The following is a 23571-nucleotide window of genomic DNA, read 5'->3' as shown; positions in this document are numbered from 1 at the left end:
GAGTGTGTATTTTTTGTGAGTGGGTTGCTGCTGCACAGGGGGTGGGGTGGGGGATCATGATGCCGGCACAGCATTGTGATGTCTTTCGGCCATCAGCGATGGATTATGTCGTCTATCAACCCAACCCTACTTATGACTGATGTATAGATTGTCAAGATTACTCGTGTTCTTTTGAATGCAATCTATTTGTAAATACTGAAGTGTTAAAAAACAGCGCCCCAGTACATACACGTCTTGACGCTAGGTAAAAGATGGTCTACAGGTGGTTTTTTAATCTCATGAAATGTGTAATGAAGTACTTATTTTACAAATTAAATGTTAATTAAATATAAACATTAAATAATATAAATCATAATTATATATTAGTATATATTTATTTAAAATAATACGAAGAGTTCAGATGCAAAACCCTCTAATTCCATCAGACCTCTTTTTTGTAAATGAGTATTTTCTATCAGGCTCCTATAAATAGGTTCAGATGTTTAATTTTATAGATAATAATAGGGTTATTAGTTAGGAAATAAAATAACTTTTTTCAAAAATGTCACTTTAGACAATTCTTTGGTTTTTAAAAAGGTAAATTGTCTTTTATGTCAAAATCAGCTAAATCCACTTCTGCTTTTTATGCAAAAACCTCTAAATCCACCTATTGGGACAATACAGTGTAATTAGCTGAAAATCACTAAAGATGCAATTACAAATTATTTTACCAAATATAAAACACCTAAAACTATAAATAAATATATAAATCTGTCAAGTAAGTGGCGGCTCATTCTGCTATGGTAACCCCTGATAAACCAGGGACTAAGCAGAAGAAAATTTATGAAATCTGTCAAGTACTGCAAGTGCATTAATCAATAACATTAAAATTGACATTAATTAAATCCTAACAATCTGTTGTCATTTCTGATATTTGGGATTTAGATTTAAAATGTAAACATTGCAAATATTGTGAGCTAAGCTTCTTAGATTCAAATAATGTTATGTAAATACATTGTGAAACATCAATTTCTGTGCATTGTCTATTAATATAAAAAGCTTATCAGACATATACTGTAGGTAATATGAAGTAATACAAATAATGTGTAGTTTTATACGTAATATTTATCTTTTTAAAAAATAGCTTACATAAAGCACAAGGTAGACCTACTGGGCAAAAAAGTGGATGTCTCTCAGACACTTTTAAAAGCTGTCATTCATTCATCTTCCCCACTCAAGGTCTTGGTCTCTTTAGGCCAGTTTCCAGTGAGTGGTACGGTACGGTACAGTTCGGTTTGGTACGCTTTTATGGCCGTTTCCACTTTCAAAAAGCGTACCGAACCCAACTGTACTGTACCATTTTTTCAGCAACTTTTCGAAAGGGTACCAAACACGAGAAAGAGTACCAAAAGGCGGCGCCACACGCGCAGCTGAACGCTATTGGTTTACAGAGATACGTCATTCGCTTACGCAACAAGCCAGAATGAACACAAAAAACCCGCCATGTTTGAAAAACACAGGGAGAGATTATAGCGGATTTATATATACACATATAATAACGAGCCATGGTGGATCTGGGCTCAAACAAACCTTGTCGTTGTCTTGATGAACAGCCACAAAGCCAAAAAGAAGAGCAGATTTACCATGTGCCCTGTAGTTTTTTTACGAGGCAGTCTGAGGCGCGAGCGGTTTCGCTTTCTTGCTAGCGCTCGCAGTGCGTCTAGCATTATATCTGAAATAACAAACTTCTTGAGCTGATGATAATAACGTGCGCTTGATTATTGACATGCTTTTGAAACCCGATCCTGTCAGACACTGACAAACACGAGAGTGAAGCGTGAAGAAACAAAGGAGAAGCCGGATAAAAAGGAGCACATTATTTTTCAGCAGACATGAACAAAATGCCATGTATAACTAACTTAATATCTTCACCTTTTGGACTAATATGAACTGGGAATGACGGAATTACTGTCTAACAAAGGCTACATGTGCTGCTGAAGATTACAGACACAGATGAGAGGTTTACACTGACTGTAGGCTATATTTTGTGTTGTTTTTGAACCTAAATACTGACGAAATGTCTGCTATATGTAGTTCTTCTGTAGTTGGTAACATATCGGAGACTAAGGGGCTGTATGTGTTCATATATGTTCATTTATTTAGTTATTTAATATAATTACAGACGTTACAGTAGGCTGTTTCGCACTGTCATTGATCTGCAGTTATAATCAACTCATGTTCATAGAAAAGTTAGTAATAAACATTTATACACAAGTATTTATGTGTATGAAGCATCTGTTTTGTGAGAAGTGCTTCTCATATGATATGTAAGTGACCCGTACAGCTTTATTGTAGACATTTCTTGAGCGAGAATGACGTCGACTAAAACTTTCTGTCATACACCACGGCCACCAAAAGGGTACCCTTGTTAGTGGAAACGCAAGCCTGATAAAGGTGACCCGTACCGACCCGAACCGTACCGTACCAGTCAGTGGAAACGAGCCATTTTTCTTCTCGTTTATCCTCATATCATCCATGTGGGATAAAAGGACAGCATCTTAACTTCGTCTTTCGTGAAACAGTGTTGCCGCTTAATGTCGGACTCATTCAAAGTAGCGTCGCTGCGCAAAAAGACGTTATGAATGCATGCTACACTTCCGACTGTACATTGTGTTTTCTTTTTCTTATAATGCACAGAGTTTTAAGGTACGGGAAGTTTTCGTTTGCCAGTCAGACAGGCTCATGCACTTCACCAAACTCCGTCTTTTAAAATCGAATTCGAAAGCGGAATAAAACAGTCTCCTCATAAATGCCAGCGTGCTGCTACACTGAAAACATATGATTCAATTCGCATCTTCCGATTGGTACTCGGGACAGAGTGGCTTCTGCTGTCAAAGGAAAGGGGCATCTAGCGGCTTTTGCCAACAAACTGTTATTTCTGAATGCGCTGACGCTGGGATTTAGATGATTTAAAGCTAAAATATTTGTTGAATATCTACTACTTGCCTTAAGCATTCACTCAATGCCATTATCTAATTTTTGGTGGAAGTGGCATTTAGCGGCTTTTGCATCTGAACTCTTCATATACTAAATTACAGTATAATGATAAATAAAATAATATCATATAAATGTTATAATATTAACAATACTTATAACATGTATACAACGAACATATAATTCAGAGATGATTTTACTCACAGGCTTCTGGAAATATATCTGGTAGTCAAAGATTGGTATGGCCATTATTTTCTCCATCGGATTTGTGTTTGGATCCACAGGGAAAAGAGGAGTGTTGAGAGACGCCACAGCTCTGCGTATTAATAAAATAACACAAGCATTAGAAGTAAACATTTCTGCTCACTGAGCATAACAACTTCTGTATCTGTATGGACATTTTACTTTTGTCCAAAGTGACTTGAGGAGGCATTCAGCGATTTAACAAGAAGAGGCAATACACACAAGAAGTGATCCTTACACATAGGAACTGTTAGTGTTTAGAGAATTTAGTGCTAGAGTAGGGAGAGGTGTTTTTAGAGAGAAAAGAGTGTTTATACAGGTGGTTTGTCAAGCCCGCTCACCTGTGTGATGTATACTTAACAGATACACAATGATTTTTTTAAATTTAGAGTGATTGTAAGAAAGTGACTAGTGCAAATGTGCAAAACTGGTGTGAGTGTTGGTTACAACCCAGGCTCATTCTGAGAACGTAGTCCCGTGGACGTTTCTGGAGACCGTGAAATACGTAGCCGGGGGTACGTACGGCTGCATTTCATTTTTTTAAGCGAACGCTGCGGGGCGGTGTGACGCCGTTCCTTTTGGCGCTTGCAGGCCTCGCCTCAGTGTGGAGGGCTTTCCCACTGCAACCAGTTTGTCCGGTTAGCTCTTCGTGTACTCTGGCGGACTCGAGGCGCAGAGAGGGGCTGACCACGACGACGACGACGACCGGGTTCGAGTCCGGGGAAGAGCGGTTCCAGAAATCAGGTAAGAAAACAAAAACAAAATCCAAAAAATTAAGCGAACAAGTTTATCACAGGGTGAGAATGTGGTCAAAATCCGAAAACTTGGTAAAAATCAGACGAGGGCTTTTCTTTTTCTGGACGGCTTTTGTGAATCATCGTTGGTTGGGTTTAGGGACGGAGGAGGGTGGGTCAGCCGATTGGCCGGTCGCAAGGTCAATCATTCTGTCATCCAGGCGGACAGGTGGAAGGTCGTTCGACAGCAGCCTCTAGCAGGTTTACGCGAGAACGCAAAAACTGCAAAAATACGTACCTTCCGGGACGTATTTCGCGGTCTCCAGAAACGTCCCCGGGACTACCTTCTCAGAATGAGCCTGGGTTGGTTGGTTAAAGTGTCGGAGAGATGAAAGAGTGTGTTTTTAACAGGTGGTTTGTAAAGCCCACTCACCCGTGTGAAGCACACTCAGAACTGTACAATGTTATGAGGTTGTCATGTGGTGGTGTTTTTTTTGTTTTTAAACTCGTAACTTTTGCAACAGTTACACCTTCATTCCCTACTATCACAAAGGTTTCGAGTCCCGAAAATGTAGAGTTTTGGAAATGCTGAAGAGGCCGTTTCTGTTTTAAAACACTGCTGCTCCCTGTCAGTGTGAATGGAGGAAAGTAGACAACTCTAAAAATGGAGCCGTGGATGCCGACATTTGCTACCTGATTTGGGCTTTTTATTAATATCAACTACACAAAGTTTGGACTTGCATCCTTTCCTTGTAAGTTTAGACTTGGCAAGTTTGATACGGAGAATGATCTCCAACAGAAGAATTTAATATTTGAAGAATTTGGCAGAATATCATAAGGAAATGTCAGGACAAAAATCATATTTCAGTAAAAATTTCAGCACAATTATATTTCAGTACAAAATCAAAAGAAAAAAGTTTTCAAATAATATATAAACTTTTAGTTTTTAATATGTTCAATTATGATTTTCAATATGATTATTTTAAATCATTTTGCTCTCCGAAAACAAAAATATCATGACACAAAAAGAACAATTAAACAAACTAGCAATTTATGCATGTATAATAGAAGCATGGTAGAAGCAAAATAGAAGCATGGTGGATGTATTTTGTCCAGTTTTTACACTAAACACAATAACAATTGGACACAGTCAATATAAATACGTTAAACAGCTGTAAAAGTGTAATATATACCGGACTCTCTCAGGGTGAAACTGTGCCAAGTTCCAGACCAGAGCGCCACCCCAATCGTGGCCCACCACAGTGACCTGAGCGATGGCCTGCAGAGCACAAACACACAAACTCAGAAATGACCACAACCAGCTGAATAACACAAGAACATGACAAAATATGAGGAGATATATATATATATATATATATATATATATATATATATATATATATATATATATATATATATATATATATATATATATATATATATATAGTGCAACCGGAAAGTATTCATAGCGCTTTATTTTTTCCACATTTTACATTTTACAGGCTTATTCCAAAATGGATTACATTTATTTATTTCCTCAAAATTCTACACACAATACAAAATAATTTTTTAAATTGTTGCAAATTTATTAAAAATAAAAAACCTGAAACATCACATGTACAGAAGTATTCACAGCCTTTGTTCAATACTTTGTTTATGCACCTTTAGTAGCAATTGCAGCCTCAAGTCATTTTGAATATGATGCCACAAGCTTGGCACACGCGTCTTTGGGAATTTTTGCCCATTCCTCTTTGCAGTATCTCTCAAGCTCTATCTATTTTCAGATCTCTACAGAGATGTTCAATAGGATTTAGGTCTGGGTTCTGGCTGGGCCACTCAAGTCCATTCACGAGTTGTTGTGAAGCCACTCCATTGATATTTTGGTGGTGTGTTTTGGGTCGTTGTTCTGCTGGAAGATAAATTGTCGCCCCAGTCTGAGGTCAAGAGCACTCTGAAGCAGGTTTTCAATCAGGATGTCTCTGTACATCACTGCATTCATCTTTCCTTCTATCCTGACTAGTCTTCCAGTTTCTGCTGCTGAAAAACATCCCCATAGCATGATGCTGCCACCCTCATGCTTCACTGTAGGGATGGTATTAGCCTGGTGATGAGTGGTACCTGGTTTTCTCCAAACGTAACTCTTGGCCAGCTCTAGGAACAGTGCTGGTGGTTTCAAACATCTTTCACTTACGGATGATGGAGGCCACTGTGCTCATTGGAACTTTCAGAGCAGCAGAAATATTTCTTTAACCTTCCCCAGCCTTGTGCCTCGAGACAATCCTGTCTCTGACATCTACAGACAATTCCTTTGTCTTCACGCTTGGTTTGTGCTTTGAAATGCACTGTCAACCCTGGGGCCTTATAGACAGGTGTTTGCCTTTTCAAATCATGTCCAATCAACTGAATTTACCACAGGTGAACTCCAATTAAGCTGCTGAAACATCTCAAGAATGATCAGTGGAAACAGAATGTACCTGAGCTCAATTTAGAGCTTCACTGCAAAGGCTGTGAATACTACATGTGATTTTTCAGGTTTTTTATCTTTAATAAATCTGCAGCAACTTCAAAAAATCTTTTTCTTTTTTCATATTGTCATTATGGGGTATTTATACTTTTTAATTTACTTTTTAGTTAATAAACTAAAGAAGTGGTACTACAATAACTTTTCAAACAAATAGATCAATAAAAATTCAAAATTGTAATTAAATAAATAATTGCACGTAGGTCGAATACATCAAGATTAAATGGAAAAAAAACATGTCTAATTTATAAACTAAAACTAAAGCAAAGTCAGCAGAACAGTCTAAAAGAAGCGCTGACCCATTTTCTTCTCCCCCATACAGAGTTAAAGCACATCACTTCCTCTCACAGAATGATTTGTGTTTCTCTCTGCCTTATTTACATGATTAGCCCAGCCACTGTAGGAGCTAATTAGAGGATAATGACCTCCATCACAGCACAATGACAGCCAAACACTGCCTGAAGAGAATCAGCTCAGCGTCACACTGATCCCAGACCAGTCTGACACACGCTGAAGTCTTCATTCTCAAGAACACTGCACAATGTTTAGACTGATGTATTTACATCTGGCTAAAAAAAATCACGTCAGACTACAAGTTGCTGATAAATAAAGGACTAAGCCGAAGGAAAATGAATGAATGAACTTTGTAAAGCTATATTTTAAAAATAGTTGAAAAATAATCAAATTTAGTTGAAACCTGATGAACTATAATTTATTTACTTACTACTGTAGTTTGGAATAATATTCATATAGCTTTAATTTGTAAGATTCATGACATATATTTTTTCATTTTTAATATTACTATTTAAGTATATCTGTGTACTTCCATTTTTATTTCTAGATTTTATATTTATTTCCAGTTAATAATTTATTTAAGTTTTTTTCAGTTAATAACATCTTTCAGAGATCTTTCAGAGAAGATAATTTACCCTGATAGGTCAATTGGTCTTACTTAACTACTTTACTCTGCTTGGTAAGAGCAGATGGCCTTACACTACTCTAGTTGGTCAGATCGCCCTACATTACTCTGATTGATCAGATATTCTTACTCTGCTCTGATTGGTCAGATGGCCTTACATTGCTCTGATTGGTCAGATGGCCTTATCTGTGTACTTCCATTTTTATTTCTAGAGTTTATATTTATTTTCAGTTAATAATTTTAGTGCTCAAATGTAATCTTTATTTAACTTTTCATTTTAAGTTCATTAAAAATTGTTCTGTAACATTTGTAATTGATCTCATTTATGGTTCCACTGAAACTGAAAAAATTGCTAGCTTTATAAACAATTGCATGGAAACAGGAAGTAACAAATTCGAAATAAATTTTAAAATAATATTTTTCCGCAAAATAATGCTGAAAACAACACATTTTTTAACAGATTAACTGAAATATTGTGCAAGTTTCCAAAGACATGCGCTATACTGTAGGTGAGTTGAATAAGCTAAATTGGCCGTAGTGTATGAGTGTGTGTGAATGCAAGAGTGTATGGGTGATTCCAGGTGCTGGATTGCAGCTGGAAGGGCATTTGCTGTGTAAAACATATGCTGGATAAGTTGGCAGTTCATTCCACTGTGCCAACCCCTAATAAATAAAGGGACTAAGCCGAACAGAAAATAAATGAATGAATGAACTGAAATATTCAACAGAAACAATAGCTACGTTTCCTCCATGAACCGCCACCTTATCGTGGTGAAGGGTTTTGTGTGCCTGAGTGATCCTAAGAGTTATGTTGTTGGGGGTGGTAGGGTCTCCCAAGGCAAAAAGGTCTTAGGTGACAGGTCAGCAGTGCTTAATTTGTGAACTGCGAGGTCCCGGAACAGATCGGGGTAACTGATCCGGCATGTTACCAGAGGTGGCCAGAGGTCATGTAGAGGTGGCGCACACAAAAGTGAAGAGCTGGGGGTGAGGGGGGGTGGATGTTGGATGGCGGAGGGGTGTCACGGACGAAAGTGAAGAGGGTTGGGGAGTTGCAGAAGAAAGTGAAAGTAAACAGCGGATGGGGAGGAGGGCGGTTGAGGAGGGGGAATTGGTAAAATGAGGTGTCGGATCAGATTTCAGAGGTTCCAGATACGGATCCAGTGTGTTTCGGCACAAATTAAGCCCTGCAGGTTAGACTAAGCGCGATTCAAAAAACCCTGATGAGCTTAATGACATCAAGGGCCATGACGTCGCCCAGAATGGTGCAGCCGTGACCCACGCTGGAGCCAGGCCTGGGGTTTGGGCTTGTATGCGAGCACCTGGTGGCTGGGTTTTTCCTCACGAAACCCGGCCGGCTTAGCCTGAAGGAGCAAAGTGGGACCATCCTTCTGCAGGCCAAGCACGTGCAGGGGGAGCCATGAGGGGCCGGTACACTGTGGAATGGGTGGTGATCGAAGGTTAGGACCAAAACAACCAGATCGTCAGGAGGAGGCCTCAGGCAAGACCCAGGACACACTGGAGGGACTATGTCTCTCGGCTGGCCTGGGAACGCCTCAGGATCCCCCGGAGGAAAAGTCTGGGGAGTGAGAAGTCTGGAGTTCAATCCTAAAACTGCTGCCCCCACGACCCGGCCCCGGATAAGCAGAAGAAAGTGACATGACAATAGCTACGTTTCCAACCACCTATTTTTATGGACATTTTGGATATGCGCATAAAAAACAGGTGATAGAAACTCCAGGACGCACATAAATTTTGAAAATGCGCATAAAAAACATATGCTCATAATGGAGTATGATAAACTTTATATTCCATAAGAAAAGATGCGCATAAACTACGATGGAAACACTTTTACCTAACAAATTCCAGTATGAGCATAAAAAAAAAAGTCGGGATTTTGTTATAAGAGGTCATGTGATGGTAAAAATGTGTGTGAATGGACAAAACAGCAGGTTGAACACACTGTAAAACATCTGAAATGTTCTTTTGGTCATTCTAAAATGTCTTAACCATCTCAGTATTAGTGTTAATATATTATTAATGACCTCCAGAATCAAGAGCATCTGTGCTCCGTGTCTAACGCTTTCAAACGCCACCACATACTTATTTCGTGTCAGGATTGCCTTCTGAAGCACAAGTCATTTATTAAATGAAGAAAAGATTAACGCAGCATCTCCCACTGCAGCAAATTCGGTTTTTACTATTGCTATTTAGCGCCAGATAATCAGCAAGTGATGATTTTGTTCGCTTTGACTCGTTGGATGGAAACGCTGCTGTATTCGCACGTCTTTAATGCGATATTCCAGTTTTGCACATAAATTTAATTAGCAATTTGGATGGAAATATGGCCAATGATGACCCTCCTAAACTATCCTTTCTACATTTTACTTTTAACACAGAAATGTTATCATTCTACAACAGAAGATGTGCAAGATAATGAACATAACGCAAACAATTACCTAGAATATCATTGTAAAAGTTAGTATTAAAATGAAAGTATTTATCATCACAGCAAAGTTATACATAGATACATACAGAGGCTACTCGCTTAATATATTGTGTAATCCAGGTCTGATGACTGCATTCAGTAATACATTTAATTTCTGAACTCAATTTAAAGAGCTCTTCATAATGATGTATGATCTACTATATCAAAGGAAACATAATAAGACAGAAGGACATCAGTCAAGCACACTGCATTCATTATTGTCCCAAACAAACTAAATGTGCAATATCAAAAGCTGAACAGGGCAACAGTCCAAGCTAAAAAAACACCACAATAACAATAATAGTAATGCAGCTTGCAGCATAATCGCTCATGTTTACTGTCAGACCATAAATCTTATTTTGAACTTCCTTGGCCATGACCTCAAGATAAATGGGCCCAAAGACACATTGATGAATATTGTTCATAAAAGCCAACAGGAACATGTCAAACTAAAAAAAAAACATGCCGATATGAGACACTCTCCTATCATATCTCATATCTGTTGAGCTAACGGACTCTGATCAAGAGAAAAACACTGGCCACATTTAAAAACTGCAGACATGTTTGACTTATCTTCTTATGCTATTCAAAGGTTTCTACATTGAGTTTTTTTATTTAGTCTCTGACTCTACAACAGGTTTACTTTCATACAAGATCAAAACACTTTACATTTCTTATAGCATCCAATGTAGCATCAGGTCTTTTCTTTAGGTGACAGAAACTGTGGGTTTAAGGATCTGATCTCCATTAACTCGGTCTTTCAGAGATGATATTTTACCCTGATAGGTCAAACTGCCTTACTTAACTACCTTACTCTGCTTGGTAAGAGCAGATGGCCTTACACTACTTTAGTTGGTCACATGGCCCTACATTACTCTGATTGATCAGATGTTCTTACTCTGCTTTGATTGATCAGATGACCTTACATTGCTCTGATTGGTCAGATGGCCTTATTCTGCTCTGATTGGTTAGAGTAAATGGACTTGGTCTACTCTGATTGGGCAGATGGCCTTATTCTGCTCTGATTGGTTAGAGTAAATGGACTTGGTCTACTCTGATTGGGCAGATGGCCTTACTCTTCTCTGATTGGGTAGAGTAGACTTGATGTACTTTGATTGGGTAGATGGTCTTACTCTAATTGGTTAGAGTATATTGACTTGGTCTACTTTGTTTGAGTAGATGGCCTTACTCAGATTGGTTAGAATAGATTGACTTGGTCTACTGTAATTGGGTAGATGGTCTTACTCTACTCTGATTATAGTAGATGGTCTTACTCTACTCTGATTGGCTAGAGTAGATGGTTGTACTCTACTCTGATTGGGAAGTGTAGAAGGACTAGGTCTACTCTGATTGGTTAGATAGCCTTACATTGCTCTGATTGGTCAGATGGCCTTACTCTGCTCTGATTGGTCAGAGAAGATGGCCTTACTCTACTCTGATGGGTCAGGTGGCCATACTACGATTGATTACAGTAAATGAACTTACTCTACTCTGATTGGATAGAGTAGATGGCCTTACTCTACTCTGGTTACAGTAGATGGGCTTGGTCTACTCTGATTAGCTAGAGTAGATGTCTTACTCTACTCTGATTGGCTAGATTAGATGGTCTTATTCTGAATAGCTAGAGTAGATGGACTTACTCTGCTCTGACTGGCTAGAGTAGACGTCTTACTCTACTCTGACTGGCTAGAGTAGATGTCTTACTCTACTCTGATTGGCTAGAGTAGATGTCTTACTCTACACTGATTAGCTAGAGTAGATGGTCTTTAATTGGCTGGAATATATGGACTTACTCTACTCTGATTGGCTACTGTTTATGGACTTGGTTTACTCTGATTTGCTAGAGCATATGGTCTTACTCTAATCTGATTGACTAAAGTAGATGATCTTACTCTCCTCTGATTGGCTAGACCATATGATCTTTCTCTACTCTGATTGGTTATAGTATGTGGACTTGGTCTACTCTAATTGGGTAGATGATCTCACTCTACTCTGATTGAGAAGTGTAGATGGACTTGTTTTACTCTGATTGGGTAGATGGCCTTACTCTGATTGGTTAGAGTAGATTGACTTGGTCTACTTTGATTGGGTAGATGGTCTTACACTACTTTGGTTGGAGTAGCTGGACTTAATCTATTCTGATAAATCTGATGGCCTTACTCTACTCTGATTAGTTACAGCAAATGGACTCGGTCTACTCTGATTGGCTAGAGTAGACCGACTTGTGGCTAGAGTACATGGTCTTATTATACTCTGATTGGCTAGAGTAAATGGTCTCACTCTACTCTGATTGGCTAGTGTAGATGTTTTACTCTACTCTGATTGGTTAGAGCATATGGTCTTACTATAATCTGATCAAATAAAATAGATGGTCTTACTCTCCTCTGGTTGGCTAGAGCATATGATCTTCCTCTACTCTGATTAGATATAGTATATGGACTTGATCTACTCTAATTGGGTAGAGAGTCTTACTCTACTCTTATTGGATAGAGTAGATTAACTTACTCTATCCAATCAGAGTAGAGTAAGACCATCTACCTAATCAGAATAGAGTAGATTATTTTACTTTATTCTGATTGGGTAGATAGTCTTACTCTGATTGGTTATAGTATATGGACTTCGTCTACTCTAATTAGGTAGATGGTCTTACTCTACTCTGATTGGTTATAGTATATGGACTTTTCTTATTTTCTGATTGTATAGAGTAGACTAACTTACTCAATTCTGATTGGGTAGATGGGTTATACTCTACTCTGATTGGTTATTATAGATTAACTTCCTCTACTCTGATCAGAACCGTGTCTTTCTTACAGGAGACAATAACTCTGAGCTTGGCACATGAGATTTAAAACTTTATACATTCACAAACAACTACTGAAAGAGCATAACAGCAGGTCACTCAGCAGGGTTTGTGAGTTTAACTAAATAAAGCTGAACAGGCATTGAGATAAAGTGTTTCTCCCATCTGAGGTCTCAGCCTCAGTCATGTCTTTTACCAAAAATACATACAGTAAAAACTGCAGCTCCGACTTCACACTTCAACATTCACACATTGACTCAACCACAAGCACTAAAGCACAAAAACACACCAATATAGTCATATACGATTAACTGGCAAGTCAGTAATGAACACACGCATGAAAGAAAACAAGAAAAAAATATCAAATGACATGAAAAAAAGGGGAACTGCATATTTTTTTTGTTTGTTCCTGTGTTAAGTATGCCAGTAAACCCGTGCCCTATTCAGAGATGTGCAAAACAGCAGATGACTGATAACCAGCAACACTGGAAACCCAAAAAGAAATATTTTTATCATTCAGACTAGACTCAACCTGAGCAAAAGCACTTTTATCAGAATCAGAATCAGTTTATTGCCAAGTGTGCTTCACACATACACACACACACACACACACACACAAGGAATTTGTTTTGGCTACAGAAGCTTCCAGTGTACATAAAGCGACAAGTGACACACAAAATAAATATGAAAAAAAAAGATAACATTAAACAGATGCGGTTAGTCAAGAAACCTGGATGTTGAGTTGTATGTACAGATTGTTATAAATATACAGGTTATAAGGTGCTGTGTACAAGTGCGAATGTAGAGAGTATTGCATTGTATATTGATATAAGGTGCTGTGTACAAGTGCGTATGAGAAGTATTGCACATATTTATTGCCACAGTAGGGGAATATTTAACTGTTCATAAGGTAGACAGCCTGAGGAAAGAAACGTTTCCTGTGTCTGGCTGTTTTTGTGCTTGGTGCTCTGAAGCGCCGACCAGACGGTAACAGTTGGAACAGGTAGTGTGCTGGGGTGTGAGGCATCCAGAGTGATTTTGCGAGCCCTTTTACTCACTCTGGAAGAGTACAGTTCTTGAAGTGTAGGAAGGGTTGTGCCAGGATTCGTTCAAGCAGTCCGGACTATTCGCTGTAGTCTACGGAGGTCGGTTTTGGCAGCTGAGCCGAACCAGACGGTGATTGAAGTGCAGAGGATGGATTGGATGACAGCTGAGTAGAACTGTACGAGCAGCTCCTGTGGCAGGTTGAACTTCCTCAGCTGTCATCCAATCCATCCTCTGCACTTCAATCACCGTCTGGTTCGGCTCAGCTGCCAAAACCGACCTCCGTAGATTATATGTCAAATTCATTCCACTTTTAAATCAATTAAACGTAATATTTTTGTAAACAGAGTCTCTGAGGATAAATAGATAAAACACTATTTCAGAGTTTCCTAATTATGCTTCTTGTACAACAGATTTACTCTCATCCAGCAACACTTTATATTTCTCATAACATCCAAAACATCATCAGCTCTTTCTCCAAGTGTCTGAAACTGTAGGTTTAAGGATCTTGGGTCTGATTTATAACATCTGCGCAGTAGAAACCTTCCTAAAAGTGGCTGTACACCAGAATAAATAATTTATTTATTCATTATTTTGGCTCTTATGATGATTTTAAATGGTTTTAATTAAGTCCATAATATGTTAAAGCTCCTAAACTCTGGAATAGCCTTCCTGATAACGTCCGAGGCTCAGACACACTCTCCCAGTTCAAAACTAGATTAAAGACCTATCTGTTCAGTAAAGCATACACTTAGAGCACCACTTAGCGGGCTTCCACACAGGTTCTGAATCTTGTTTATATACACCATGAACAGCAGCTACGCTAATTATTTTCTTTATTCTCCATTTCCACCTGGGGATACTCTTCCCGAGGCCCTCAGACTATGCAGAGTCACTGATTCGATCCAAGACCAACAACGAGATGATCCCAAGGTTTCCATATCCTGGACCAGGCCGTATCCTGAGCAGCTACTGTGGTGGTCATGGAAGAGTGGAGAACATGAGACTGATTCCTGTGACGCTCCAGAGACAGACGAGTCTTCGCTGAGGCCAGCTTCCAGCCTCCGCCACTGAGACTGCAGCTCTCCACAAGACGTTTGGCCAGCGGAGAAATTAAAATGATCGCGCCCAACTGAGCCTGGTTTCCTCTCAAGTTTTTTTTTTTCTTCACTTTCGCCTTTTAGAGAAGTTTTTTTTCCCTCTCCGCTGTCGCCACTGGCTTGCATGGTTCGGGATCTGTAGAGCTGCGCATCGTTGGATTTGCTCTTCAGTGTTTGGACTCTCAGTAGTGATTATTAAACCACATTGAACTGAGCTCAACTGAACTGAACTTAAACACTACAAACTGATCTACACTGTTCCTATTTACTGTGACCTTTTATGTGAAGCTGCTTTGGCACAATCTACATTGTATAAGCGCTATACAAAATAAAGGTGAATTGAATTGATTTAAATATGTTTACTTAGAGGGGCAACACGGTGGCGCAGTGGGTAGGGTTCGAGCCTCGGCTGGGTTTCCTCCGGGTGCTCCGGTTTCCCCCACCAGTCCAAACACATATGTGTGTGTGAATGAGAGTGTATTGGTGTTTCCCAGTGATGGGTTGCAGCTGGAAGGACATCCGCTGCGTAAAACATATGCTGGATAAGTTGGCGGTTCATTCCGCCGTGGTGACCCCAGATTAATTAAGGGACTAAGCCGAAAAGAAAACGAATGCATAAATGTTTAGCACTAGTGGTTAGCGTAAGTGGTTAAGTGGTTAGCACTGTTGCCTCACAGCAATTAGGTCGCTGGTTCAAGTCCAGGTTAAGTCAGTTGGCATTTTTGTGTGGAATTGGCATGTTCTCCCTGTGTTGGCGTGGGCTTTCTATGGGTGCTCTGGTTTCCCTGACAAGTCCAAACACATGCGCTAACTAAATGGCTGTAGTTTTTGAGTGTGAGTGTGTGTGTGTGTGTGTGTGTGTGTGTGTGTGTGTGTTGTGTGTGTGTGTGTGTGGTGTGTGTAAATGCCAAAAGTGTATGGGTGTTTCCCATTACTGAGTTGTGGCTGGAAGGGCATCCGCTGCATAAAACATATGCTGGAATAGTTGACAGTTCATTCCGCTGTGGCTTAATCTCTTATTTATTAGGGGTCGCCAAAGGAAAATGAATGAATGAATGTTTAAGAATTTACTTACAACTGTGCACTTTGCATGGGAAGTGGAGTACACATATTTCTGTTTTTTGCGTATGACTTGTTTATAAACCCCACCTTTCTGAGAGTTTACTCTATTTTAATTGTTCAGATTAGCTTACTGTGCTCTGATGGCCAAACTCTACTTTGACCAAACAAGTAAAGTAAAGCCATCTGCCCAATCAGAGCAGATGACCTTATACTCTACTCAGATAGAAAAGTCTTTAAATCCCACATGAAAAGGAGAGCTGAGCCTCATTTTATTCCTGTGTTAAAGTACACCAGTGATGCATGCCCGTTTCGGAGATGTGCAAAACAGCGTGGATGTCTGATAACAAACAACAGTAGAAACCTTTTTCTTCCAAAATATTTCTATCATTCAGACAAGAGTCAACCTGCCTGCGTTACTGAGCAGAAGCACTTCAGTTCTTATTCAGTTCTTAAGTGCTTGTTAAGTCGTGACGTCTGGAATGCTCCAAGCCGCTACTCATTTGAATTGAGAAAATGACATCACAGTCATATCACACATTAAAGTGAATTTCATATAAAATAATGGTGTACACAACAGCCTCTGGACTTGCTGCATAACAGACACCAAATATTTGATCACTTTCTGGCCATCTGATATTAGGCATGGTTATATATATTGCGATTGTGATTTGGAAAGTATTACATCGCTTTGTCAACATTTATTATTACCATTTGTTGAGTCTCCCTATACAGTTTGCTATAGCGCTTGGACACAGAAGCCGCTTCGCATGACGTCACACTTAACAAGCAGATAAACGTAAATTTAAATGAAGTTTCAAGAAAATTGATGGGATAAATTAAGAGAACACTGTTTCTGACTGTAAACGAACACACACATAAGCAGCACTTAAATTTTAAAATGATACTTCCAACAGATCTTTATAGTATGTGTCGCGATATATTCCCTGAAATTAAGAATCATCACTTAACCTCTTAAGGCCCAAGGTGTTTTTTTACAAGCATTTTTTTTATTTCTCTTTGTTAATTAAGCTTATTGGAACCTAATTACAATAAAACCTAAGTATCATCTTTTGGTATGATGCACTTTTAGAGAAAAAATATGTCCATATATGTGGACTCGGGGTCCGAATTTACATAAAACACTTTTCCTGGCTGTTTTTTAAATACATATATAACATATAATTATTTTTGAACATGTTTTGACCTTTAGAGAGTAAAAACAAACATTTGTTTCCCATTTTGGACAGTTAAAATGGTGTTTGGGACATTTCATATACTGCAAAACAGTTACAGGATGAACACTGTATGTCTGTAACAAAATATAAAACATTCAAAGTATTTTACATAGCCACTTAACAGCTAAAATGTGCTGTCCACGTATGTGGCCACTAAGCCCTAGGAGGTTAAATAGCAAAAAGATATAAGTCTGATTTTATCAGAAATTGATCAAAATAGAGTTACATTTGTCAAAACAAAAACATTGATTAGGGAGCTTAACAAATTGTACTTAATTCAAAGAGAAAAACACGTTTGAAACCTTTTTGACAGAACTTTGTTAATTTTTTTAAGCTTAAATATTTTATTTGCCCATTTTTTTTAAACTTAAAATCTTTATTTTCCATTGCAAGATGTAACTATATAATTGAATTTATCTGGAATGTTGTCTTAAAATTGAAAAAATTTATTTTTGCATGGCATCTCTGTATATAATGCTTCATTTTGTGAATTTATACAGTAAGACTTTCTGCATTACTTTTAAACCTTTTAAGGCTTTAATTGAGAAACGTTTCTGCATGAAAAAAAAAAACAGTACTGAAAGTCCCAACTCCAATAACACATCTAACATAACTGAGGCTAAAATATCAGTATCACAAAGAAAAAAAGTATTTTTTAAAGGATTTAATGCATTATGCAACATCATAATCTGTGTTACTCAGTAATCCTGTGATTTTATGCATGTGTGAAAGCAAAAAATTCTACATACCATCTTATCCAAAAATGTCACCAAATCCTAAAAGGCCAAGAGAGAGAAAAACTGTTCAAAATATAAAATAAAAAAAACATTAGTGTAGCTTTAATTTACATGAATAATTTTTGCTTACCAGCATGATCTGTTCTTGAGAGTATTCATCAATATCTGCAAAGACAATTTCAAAATAAAATCAAATATTTGGAATTAAAGATTAATAAATGAGTTCTTGCATATTTATGACTGGCCTTCTGTTCATTCATTCATTTATTTCCTTTCGACTTATTTATCAGGGAATGAACGGTCAACAATTCCAGCATATGTTTTACGCTGCAGATGCTATTCCAGCCACAACCCAGGTACTGGGAAACACCCATACACTCATACACTACGGCCAATTTAGTTCATCCAATTCACCTATAGCACAACCGAAGCACCCGGAGGAAAACCCATACCAACACTGGGGAGAACATGCAAACTCCACACAGAAACGCCAACTGTCTAGCTGGGACTCAAACCAGCGACCATCTTGCTGTGAAGTGACAGTGCTAACCATTCAGCCACCGTGCCTTCCCTGTTTTATGTTTAATGAAAAATTTCCTTAATTCTTTAATTGTATTGTATTGATTTCATAAAAGCAACAAGAGACTATACTGAAACATGCATTAAAAACACAGCACAAAACTCTCATGCTTACTGTTTAAAAACATCACAATAATTTCAAACACAACTCCACGCAAACCCATCACAGAAGTGACCCTGTGCACATAGTAAAGATCAACGCTTCTCATTTTCATTCTCAGCATTGATGCAGCAGCGGTGGCATGAAAATAAGATTGCAAGAGTCCCTTCGGGCATTTATTTCAGTTACCTGCAAATTCATGCTGCTTTTAAAGTAAAAGCATGATGACATTTGAGCGAGTTGTGCAAGCACACGTTTAAAACAAACCCTCAGGAAATGTTTTTAGCATTGACTTGAGTAGTATCAAAGTCCCTTTGAGACAAATCATTGCACTCGGCGACCATCTTTGAAACGCCTCTCGGGCAGTATATGCTTAGGCATTCTGTATGAATGGGGAAACCATCAAATAATCCAAAACTGCTTTCCAAGCTTACTATTAAGTGGGGTTTATTCATAACTAATTTAGAGAGGATCACGTGCTTATGATTTATCACAGCCGGTCACGTATTAAGCTAATCAGTATCATCCAATCATATGAACCATAAGCTACTATAAATAGCCACAGTTTTCAGTCCACTTTATCTTCGTTTGGAAGAAAACCCCCCTTCCTCCTCCTTCACTATAGATCGGGCGGCACGGAGGCCCAGTGGTTAGCACTGTTAGCCCCACAGCAAGAACACTGCCAGCCCTGGTCCTGCCAGGTCGGTAGGTGTTTCTGTGAGGAGTTCGATATTCTCCCCGTGTCCGTGTGGGTTTTCCCCCGGGTTCTCCGCTTTCCTCCCACCATCCAAATATATACATCATGCATAACAATCAAGCATTTGTCTAGCCCCCTTTTTTCCTCACGTGTTCCCTTAGCTACCGCAGACGGAGAGTTCTAAGATCCACCGAGCTCAGGCTCCCCTCTCGCTCTGCAGCTCGGGGCTCTCTCCCGGGACAGCATGCCCAACAAGCTTTTGATGAATCATCAGCTAAGTGTGAACTCTTGAAATTTCACATTAGGAATCACCTATAGATTTAAGCATCAACTCTCTCTTTAGTTCATTTCAAAATGTCCAAATCACACAAAATCTACAGAACTTTTCCCCATTCAAAATGATACCAGTGACATGTCTTGTGTATTCTCTAGTCTTTGCTAGCATACTTTTCAAGGGCTTAATGTGATTGCAAACAAACCCAAATGCATCAGTCCTGCAAACCTTACCAACTTTTGTTACAGAGGACCATTTTAAATCACATCTGACATCAAAGGGGGGAAAACATAATCAAAAAGCATCTTTGGTTGAAAAGATCCATTATACAGAACTGCTTATGTTTATAAGCCACTACAATTTCTGTTTGAATAAACGTGTTTACTGTATCTGCAGTGTCCTTGATCACAGGATGCCATTAAAAAAGCCCTGTAAACACTTTACCTTGACGACTTCCTGGGAAACACCGTGCATTTTTCATTCGCAATGTGCAAAATAAAGTAAGCAGAAATGTTTACATGGAAAACAATTGATTCTGTGGATTCCAATTAAGTTTGGAATTTAATAACCTACTAAAGGCTTTTCATATTTTTTAAGGCCATTTTATAAACAAGGCCCGGTGCTATACCTTTATTCAAAGCCACAATGAAACGGAAGCAGTGACTTAATAAACGATATAAAGTTAAAACTAAATTAAACATGCACAGATTAATTGCACGTAAGAACATGCATTTAGAAAATAAATAAAATGCAAGAGATCACTTTGTATCAGCATTCATTGCATCCTTTTTGTGCAATTGTAGAACTTACTGTGGAATTAAAGCACACTGTTGATCGGTAGCACTTTAAAATAATAATACAATAGATTGAAATGTAATACTAATATGAACAATGCAGCATTTATTAATCATAGTTCACATTTAATGTATTTTTTAATAATGCATATTAAAATCCAAAGCTGTGCTTGTTAATATTAGTTTAATGCACAGTGAGTTAACATAAATGAACAGAGAATGATTATTTTAATGAACTAAAATTAACAAAGACTATTAAATACTGCAGTAAATGTAAATACATAGTATTAACTAAGGGGCCATTTTTTATTGTGTTAGCCATTTATCGTTGCTTTAACACTTAATTTGTCATTATTAATTCAGCAGTGAGACTTTCTGACTTTGTTCAGTCAGCATTTTACTCATTAGTTATGAATGACCAGAGCTTGTGATTTATAGGAAAGTTCACTAGAACTAATAAGAACTTACTGAAAACTTGTCATAAGTCACTGTTAGTCACTGTTATTGCAATCTGTTTTTCTTTAGCTGTTCCACATTTTAGCCACTAAAATAACCTGACCACAACAGACAAGCAAATCTGATTAAGTGGTTAGAACTGGCATTTTTTGTCCATTTGTTAGAGTTTCCTGTGCCATTATGTGGTGCTCGGTGGTGAAAAAATAAATATCTAAACACATAAATGCATGAACGTAATTTGAGTTTTAGGTAGATTACTTCAATGAATGAAGGATTTTGAATTAACTGCATGCATTAACATTTTTAACAATCACAGTCAAAAATTGAAATAAAAGGAAATCAGAAGAAAAAAAAATAAGTATGGTACACATTTATAAGTCTGAGACATATTATATGGTGTTTATAGTAGGTTATGGTTTTATAGTCATTTAAAACTGACCTGGGGAGCCGTGGAGCCACCATAACCTTTCATATCAGGAGCCAGAACTCTGAATCCTGCATCAGCCAAAGCTGGAATCTGATCAGAAAAAGCAACATATTGAGAAAGAAATCATTTTTAGCAATGCATTTCTGCATATAATGCTTAATTTTCAAGTTTATAAAAACTTTGTGCTATTTACAACCTGTTTTAAGGACTTCAAGTGTCCGTTTCAATGTAGAATGAAGAACCAGTATTCAAGTACTCTAGTTTACACATCTAATAAGAAGCTAAAACATCAGTATCAAATATCAACCAAAAATGTTTTTCAGTATAAGTGTTATCATAAATCTGCTTTCCTTATTAATCCTGTGATTATTGGATGTGTAAAAAGCAAAAAACAGTACACAACACCTTACAGCCAAAACTGGAATCGGATCAGAAACCGGTGTCAAAGTAATGGTAGTTAATGCATTAACTAATATGAATGGACAATTAGCAATTAATATGTTCCCGTACCATATTCTTTAAATGTTTGCTAACCTTAAAATAAACTGGTCATTGAAAGCTGAATCCCTAGCAGTTTTTGACTTCTTTACATATTTTAAAAGCTCTTCAAGAGTTCTCAACAAATCAAACGTATGCGCAAAAACAAGAATATATAGCACACACATTGTTTTGACTGTTTAATAGGTTTAAATCACAAAAATACATCATAAAAGCCATTTTTTGTTTGTTTTATGTCTTTAGGTTTGGTTTAATAATGTCTGTGAACACAAAAAAACCAGAACGAATGTCATTTTTATTTGGGTGACACTTTAGTTTAAATACCAATACTCACTATTAACTAGTGGCTTATTACCTGCCTTATATTATTCTTTCGGCTGTTTGTTTGACCTTATAAAGCACATTTTGTGCATGAACATATTCTACATCCCTAATACCAAAAACTAACTACTATCTTAATAATATTAATAAGTAGCAAATTAGTAATTTATTGAGGCAAAAGTCATGGTTAAAGCTTTAATAATAGCGGGAATTGTATCTTCAATTAAAGTGTGGTCTTTAGGGTCCTTTCACACCTGCCTCGTTTAGTTAATTCTGTTAAAACGTACCAGAGTTCATTTGCCTTTTTGGTGCGGCTTATTTGAACAGGTGTGAAAGCGGCAATCATACTCGGATTCACACTAAAGCGAACCAAACAAGTGTACAGAACCCTGCTGGAAGAGGTGGAGCGTTTAGTTTGTGGTTAGAACGTATTGGGAAGCCAATACGGAAGTAATTAAAACTGTAATTCATCGACCCGCCTTTCGGGCGCTGGCTCCAGGAAATCCAGATGTTCTCTGACTGCAATGTAAATTGGCCAATTTTACAGCTGATAAAATATGTTTACAGCCTGGTACATAGATTGCTTTGGTGCATAGAGCTAACATTATCATTCATGACAACTGTGAGGGTGGTGACTCATCCGTTTTGTTTTTATTAAGTCTGCATAATTAAGGGCATGGCCACTTGAGTGACTGCTAGGTCTTGCTGGTCGTTGTCTTGTCACTTCAGCTGATTCCGGCTGATTAGCCGCTGAACTCGGCATATACATCATATTTTTGTGTTGTTTTATGTTTCTTTACACAGTCAGTTGCTTTTTGCAATTATTTTTTACAATTATCAAATGATATGGCATGCTGTGTGCACTTAATTGTGCTCACAAACCATTCACGTGGCCTACATTTCCCAGGTGAGTGTAATTATATACATATCTCATCATCTATAAATGTATTTGTTTTACTTAAGATAATTTATCATTTATAATGTTCTTTAGACCAGTAATCTGACAGATTGATTAGCTGTAGGCTCTAGAACAGTCATCTGAAGCGTTGTCATACAGTGTTATGTCTGGATTTCATAAATAGTCCTGCATTTACTAACACAGACTATTTCTGAAGTATTAGAAGTAATTCGCGTTTTCTTCCAGTAGAAAAATATCATAAGAACAATGTTTAGTGCCTCAATGTATTACAACAGTGTTTTAAAAGACTAAACACTTTATTGATATAGTATACAACCAAGCACATGTGGTCAGAACACAAACGAGTATTAAGCGTTTCTTCCAAAGAAAAGCCTGTCTAAGCAAAATGCTAGCAGGCGTCTGTAGCTCCGCTCACACTCTGCCTCTTTGCCCTTGTTGGGTATCCCCCAGTTGGTGCGATGACGCATGAACAAAATGGAGAGTTGGCCAGCCTATCTGTAGCTATTTTGCGTTTTTCAGAAACCCATGGGTGACGTCACAATACTTCATCCATATCTTTACAGTCTATGATTCTAAGTACGCATCCGGAGCAAGCCGAAATCTTGCAGCTCACCAGTGTCCGCGGGTTAACTTGTGAAGTTTGTTTCTACCGA

At 38.0% G+C, this 23571-nt stretch overlaps 2 protein-coding genes across 2 annotated transcripts in view; both read right to left on the bottom strand.

Moving 5' to 3' along the window:
- The window catches only part of LOC130244241 (bifunctional epoxide hydrolase 2-like), a 59379-nt gene extending 41340 nt beyond the window's left edge, over positions 1-18039 (bottom strand). Inside the window, exons 1-4 of the mRNA XM_056476572.1 lie at positions 17984-18039; positions 17866-17892; positions 5144-5229; positions 3178-3289 (exon numbers count right to left, since the gene is read on the bottom strand). Of these exons, the coding sequence (XP_056332547.1) occupies positions 3178-3289; positions 5144-5229; positions 17866-17892; positions 17984-17989 (231 nt within the window). The 5' untranslated portion in view covers positions 17990-18039. The remainder of the gene's footprint in view (positions 1-3177; positions 3290-5143; positions 5230-17865; positions 17893-17983) is intronic.
- Positions 18040-20818: 2779 nt separating this feature from the next.
- ephx2 (epoxide hydrolase 2, cytoplasmic) overlaps positions 20819-23571 on the bottom strand; it is a 42621-nt gene continuing 39868 nt past the window's right edge. The window contains exons 14-15 of the mRNA XM_056476406.1: positions 21193-21270; positions 20819-20851 (exon numbers count right to left, since the gene is read on the bottom strand). Of these exons, the coding sequence (XP_056332381.1) occupies positions 20819-20851; positions 21193-21270 (111 nt within the window). The remainder of the gene's footprint in view (positions 20852-21192; positions 21271-23571) is intronic.

This window comes from Danio aesculapii, chromosome 17 (genome assembly GCF_903798145.1).
Source record: "Danio aesculapii chromosome 17, fDanAes4.1, whole genome shotgun sequence".
Taxonomy (NCBI): Eukaryota; Metazoa; Chordata; class Actinopteri; order Cypriniformes; family Danionidae; genus Danio; species Danio aesculapii.
This window is presented reverse-complemented; position numbering and strand designations above follow the sequence as displayed.